At 35.8% G+C, this 6053-nt stretch overlaps 1 protein-coding gene across 2 annotated transcripts; it reads right to left on the minus strand.

Annotated features, from left to right (window-relative positions):
- Positions 1–730: 730 nt before the first annotated feature.
- On the minus strand, positions 731–5308 carry LOC116007522 (G patch domain-containing protein 8). Of its 2 annotated transcripts, none has more exons than XM_031248231.1 (8): positions 5179–5308; positions 4549–4642; positions 3945–4140; positions 2796–2950; positions 2410–2553; positions 2198–2301; positions 1911–2070; positions 731–1053 (listed from the first exon to the last, which is right to left on the minus strand). In XM_031248231.1, exons 2-8 carry the CDS (start codon positions 4612–4614, stop codon positions 976–978), a joined length of 903 nt encoding a protein of 300 aa, XP_031104091.1. In that variant the 5' UTR covers positions 4615–4642; positions 5179–5308; the 3' UTR covers positions 731–975. The 2 variants fall into 2 exon arrangements, with proteins under 2 accessions (XP_031104091.1, XP_031104090.1); XM_031248230.1 differs by having other exon boundaries at positions 4549–4637; positions 5179–5301.
- Between the last annotated feature and the right edge of the window lie 745 nt (positions 5309–6053).

Below are 6053 nucleotides of genomic sequence, written 5' to 3' on the forward strand. Positions count from 1 at the left end.
CCTAACGGGCTGGCCCGCAAAAGTCCGTCAAGAATTAGGCCCGCAGTGGGATGGGCCTAATGGGACGGGCCGGCCTGCTTTGACAGTATTGTCCATCATGTAAAGGAGAAGGACCTATCATATCCTCTCCAACAAGCATGTGGAGTGATTAAAAGCTTGAGACAAATATGACCAAATATAAAGAAATGACAAGATAAAAACTATTGATGATAAAAATAATGACAAAATAAAAGCTGTTACATGACAATAATGTAGTATAGCTAAGACAATAATGAAGTAACCTTATATAGATTCCAAAAACTTTGAAGTTCAAGTTCGACTATCCTCTATATAAGGACGTTTCTCATGATGTGTGTTTGTGTGTATGACTGAAATCACATGCGGATTATCCATATATACAGGCTTGAATTTTTATGGGATGTTTGGTAGAGGGAATTGCAATTCCTTCCCACCTCACCCACTCCATGAAGTGAAAAATCCCCTAATTTAATGGGATGAAATTATTTTGTCATGGTATCAGAATTCCTCCATTTGGAAGAATTACAACTCCCAAAAACCCCTTAGGATTTACAATTCTATGGAATGTGGAAAGAAAAGTTAGATTATGAATACTAAATTACCCTTCTTCATTTTAACTAATTATTATTATTATTATACCAATACATTATTATTATTATTAAGCAATTTATAATTTCTAATAATTTATTATATTATTCAGCTCGAAAAAGCATTTTTCCTTGAATTAAAATGGAAAATATTAGAAAGGCAGAGTTTTATAAGTATAATTTCATATTATGAGTACAACTACAAACATTTTCACTCAATTGAAATGGTTAACATATCTACTAGAGTCATCAAACTAGATTGATATGGTTGGATTACAAATGACACAGTGCCTTGCCACTCCATGGTACAGCAAAATTCACCGACTGCTAAATTTCATGCTTCACTTTCATGGAGGCACAACCAACATCCCTATTCCTCATCACTTTCATTGCTGAAGGCTGATGCAACAGCTACTTTCGGTTTCTTCACTGTGTTGCCAAATATGTTCTGCTCCAAATCAAAAGCAAAAGATTATGGAATCAGAGATTTTTTTTATCAATGAATCATAAAAAAATCAGGGACTAATTTCTCCAATCATTCTTCGAAATACTGCAGATTATCTTCATGTTAAGAGTCTCACATTGATAAAATAAGAGACAATATATGGATCTATAAGGCCATAGGTTAGATTAGCTAATTAATTGGATTCAGTCTTTTAGTGTGATTTGGCTCGTGTATTATAACCAGTTGAGTGACCTTGGCCCAATCTTAGATTATAACATGGTATCAAAGTCTATTCGGTCCATTTTGTGTTCACCCAGTTGTGTGGTTTAGTGTTTTAGTGTGGTAGCCTGTTTGGTCCATTCAGTCTTTTAGTGTGGTATGACTCGTATATTATAGCCTAGTTGTGTGACCTTGGCCCAATGTTAGATTATAACATGGTATCAGAGCCAGTTCGGTCCATTTTGTGTTCACCCGGTTGTCAATCCAATTTCAAGTGAGGGAAAATGTTAAAGAGTCTCACATTGACAAAATAAAAGAGAATACATGCTTATAAAGCCATGGGTTAGACTACCTAATTGATTGGATTCAGTGTTTTAGTGTGGCTTGACCCATGTGAATTATAGGGCAATTGAGGGACCTTGGCCCAATCTTAGATTATAACACTTCACAAGCCATAATTTATTACTTGTAACACTTGTTCCTCTCCCACACCTCTTCATTGTCACTACTCCCCTTTATCATGTTTACATATTTTATACTTATCCCAGAGGAAGATTTTTACTATAAGAATAGAAGTAAACTCAAAAGGAAATAGTAAAACAATAACTTGATTCCAATACTGAATTCCAGAAACTAAATACCTTTGATTGCCCGCCTTTTGCTGAAAATCCAAACTTCAATGTCTTCCTCTGATCTTGATCAGCAAGTGCGGTTGCAGTTCTTACCGCAGGGGAGGAGGCCTGAATGGTTCCAGACTCTTCTTGCTTCTGCTGCTCCTGCTGCTTCTTATGGGCACCAGCACTAGTTAAAGACACACAGAAACGAGCATCACTAGACAAATAACTAAAGGTACTTGCTATCCAAAAAGGTTATGAGAGTAATTTTAAAACCACTGCAAATTTAAAAATAGAAGTGGGAAAGTGAGTACATTTGTGCAAACTTTGCCATCTCTCTCTCCTGACGTTGTTGCTCTCTTTTTTGTCTATCATCACGACTGCTACTTCCGTGCATTTCTCTCATTTCCTTGAAGCGCTGTGTATAAAACATGAATTGTATTTAGATTTTATACAGGAGGAAGGCACACAAGAAGCTGATCCAGTAAACCAGATCTATGCAGCATGAATAAGATGAAAAAACTACCTTTCTGTGGTTATGATCATATGAGCTTAGGTGAGCTTCAAATTCCATTGCCAATTTATATTGCTTGTTGCATAGGTCACAAAAGAAAACCTTCCGTATTTCCTTCACCTCAGTTTGAATTTTCTGCTCTCGTTCAGCTAAAACCTGGATTTTCATAATGTGCACGAAGCAGGCAGTAGAAGCCACCAGGTAATAAAAACTGCACGAAATTCTCAAGACCTTCCAAACTTGTTGTTCGATATTTGATATACCATTCCCGTCAAAAGACACACATATATGCTATGTGCTGCCTTCTGTTATTAGATGTATGTTTCAGAAAAAGTAAAGTATCAAACTCAGATTTTCTACCATGCAACATAATTACCCTTAAAGATGTAAAGCCATACCTCCCGTTTCTTTGCAAGTTCTTCAGTCTCCTCAACCTCAATATCAAGCCTTTTTCGCTGGATGTTTTCTTCTGATGTAAAATAATCATCTTCCTCTTGCTTTCCAAGCCCTAATTTTGCATCTCGTATCCCGGACTTTATTGGCTCGATGATGCCTTGAAACAAACATATTGTAAAGAATTAAGAAAGAGACAAAAGCATTACAAAATATGGTTCTCCTCATCTAGATGCAAAGTGGATAAGAAATCAAGAAAACCATGCACAAACGGCATTTTGAAATTTGAAACTAATGCTAAGTTGTAAACAAATATTATCCTCTGGTAAAAGTTTGTTTAATTGTTAGGTTATTAACAATAGCATCCAAAAACAGAGCTTTGAGTTTTAACATTGTTGGCAAAACTTCCTTTTCTAGACATTCGGCCCAGGTCAAATCCCATACCCACTGATATACCAAAATGAGACCACAAAAAAAAAAAAAAAAAAAAAAAAAAAAAAAAAAACAAAGAAGAAGAAGAAGAAGAAGTCGGCCCAGGTCAAATCCCATACCCACTGATATACCAAAATGAGACCACCAAAAATAAAAAAAATAAAAAAATAAAAAAATAAAATAAAATAAAAAAAGAAAAGAAGAAGAAGATCAATACACACAAGTTTTGTGTGAATTCAGTAGGAATTATTTCAAATTTTCAATGGAATTTCTGCATCTCACTCCAAAATCTCAAGTTGGAACAATATTTCAATTTTTGACAAACAACTAGAAGTCAGGAAAGAGGGGAAAACAATTATAGATCCAATAGTTAGCAGAAAATTGAATTTCATATTTTTCAGCTTGCACTGAGGAAAGATTGCATGGTTAGCATTCCAGAATTGATAGAATTCAGTGCAAACAGTTCATTCTTGCAGAAACAATGTCATGTTGGGAGGGAGTGTGCATTTGTGAGCTCTTGTATACAGTGTTTTCATGTACTAAAAACACTCGACAGAAAATGAAAATAAGAAATATGGAGTACTCAAAAACAGATCAGGCCAAGCCATCTAATAAAGGAAACACTTAAATGGTACACAGAAGGTATACCAGGATAGAGGAGGGAATCAAATAGGTGCTTAAAGATATTAATGCTTTCCAGATCATCCTGTGAACAATTATACCTTGCTCATCTTTTCCAAGGCCCTTTCCTTTCCACCCCATTTTCTGGAGAAGCCTGAATCCGACATTGGATGATGTTAACTGTTTGTCTAATGATGCTTGCTCAACATTTTCTAGATCGACATTTTCTGTTGGTCTGTGACCAATTGGTAGGCGAAAGTCCTCTGTGAGATCCTCAAGGATAGAAGCCTCATCTGCCTATGAGAAGACAAGTAGAGTTTGATGTCATGAAAAAAATGGCAATATTTGAGGAAATTGCCAAAGAGTAGAGCAATGTAAAGTCAAAACTAGAACAGATCTCAGTATAGGCAACGTAAACATACACAGATCACTGCACAGGTTTAATATATGAGGTTGCCTAACCATAATATTTTTTGAAAGGAACCATAATATATCTGTTGAGTTCAAGCATGACACACTTTAGAGTGCAGACAGTGTCACTGTCACCAGCACCAAAAAACATACAGACAATAATTTTATACTCCGTATTTATCTAGTATTTTGTTAAATACAGAAAAACAAACAGAAATACAGTGTTATCTCTCAAAATAAGAAGCCAAATCAATAAAAACAGTTTGAGAAACCAAGAGAAATGTGTACAGTTACCTCATTGTCATGCTGCTGGTTGTCAGGATGCATCCCTAGTTGACCATTAGACCATCTATTTTCCATTTGCTTATTGACCTAAAGAACACCTAAACTAGTAACCAAGAGCAAAACAAACAATTAAGGAACCTGCGGATAGAAGGAATAAAAAAGGAAGTAAAACAAAGCCCAGATCAAAATTTAATTTTCTCCAAACATTTTCCTTTGAACAGTCAAATACACACGCATCAAGCCAAATCTCTTTTATCATTTCGCAGTGGTTTTCTCTTTTTTTTTTTCTTTTTTTTTTTTTTGAAATTCCATAAATCTTCACTTCATTCCTGAATGTGCACCCAGGTGCAGGTTGCTATATCAAATCCAGTTATAAAGTAGACAATTTTTTGAGGTAGATTTTGGACGAAGCAGTTGACATGTATTCCGCGGATTCTGTAGAATCCAAATATACATCGAGACACAGAAGCTACAATGAAAACGCTATTTCGAGCAAACTAACTGTTGAAAAGACGATTCCAATTAGGGTTTCTGTTTAAACAATTGCGGATTGAATTTTTTTTTTAAGCCAACAACAAAAGAGAAGTTTTAAATACAAAAATATGCTTATTATAAGCAAAGGAATGGCGATGAAATTACCAGGATGAAGAAAGTATGGAGCTTTGAGGAAAATTAGCAGGCAACAATGGTCTCCGAAGCTCGAAGCCACAGCGTTGGTCTGATAGAAGCGAAAGGGACTGGAAATCTTTGATTGATTCAATAATACGGAGGTTATGATAATATTACCTGGGTGTACACAAGTTTATTTCACCTAAAAATAGTGGGTTTGGACTTTGGACCATGTTTGTATGGGCTTGGCTTAAATTTCAATTTTGGTTCGGGTCAAGTTTTCCCGGGCTCAAGAGCTGAATTTGGCAAATGATACCATAAATCAGGGTCTACCTTGCATAGTTGCATTGTAGAACATGATCCAAAACTAATCTTTAAATTTGTATCTGTAGTTGACAGATTATGTACCAGCAGTTGACAGTTTCTGTACCTGTAGTTATCATATTATGTGTCAGTAATTATCAAGTTATTTGTTTACATATACAGAAACTGTTAACTGTAGGTATAAAATGTGGTAACGGAAGGTACAGAATTTTTATATCAGGGTTTACAATGTAATATGAATCCTAGTACATGGTATAACAATTGGCTGAATTTACATCCATCATTTTCCTTTTTGGAAGTATTTCGTCGTTTGTTTGTTTCCTTAAAATTTTCAATTTAGGGTGCAATTGGCTGAATTTACATCCATCAGTGTTTAGCTAGATGGAGAAAATAGAAGTCAATGGAAAATATGGGTGTGGTCAATAGAAAATAGAGGGATTTTTTGGAAAATGACTTCTCATTTTCTTTAGGTAGTCATTTTCCTTTTGCAGCAATAGAGCAACCAATCACCCGCCACCGCCACCACCACCACCACCACCCCCATCCCACCCACTCACTACCCCACCCCCACCCCCGCCTCC

This window comes from Ipomoea triloba, chromosome 15, assembly GCF_003576645.1.
Source record: "Ipomoea triloba cultivar NCNSP0323 chromosome 15, ASM357664v1".
Taxonomy (NCBI): Eukaryota; Viridiplantae; Streptophyta; class Magnoliopsida; order Solanales; family Convolvulaceae; genus Ipomoea; species Ipomoea triloba.

Coding starts and splice junctions, on each gene's coding strand:
- LOC116007522 (XM_031248231.1), bottom strand. CDS start 4,614: ATGGAAAATAGATGGTCTAATGGTCAACTAGGGATGCATCCTGACAAC. Junction 2,302..2,409: donor ATGATCATAACCACAGAAAG/GTAGTTTTTTCA, acceptor TTTTATACACAG/CGCTTCAAGGAAATGAGAGA. Junction 2,071..2,197: donor ATGGCAAAGTTTGCACAAAT/GTACTCACTTTC, acceptor GTCTTTAACTAG/TGCTGGTGCCCATAAGAAGC.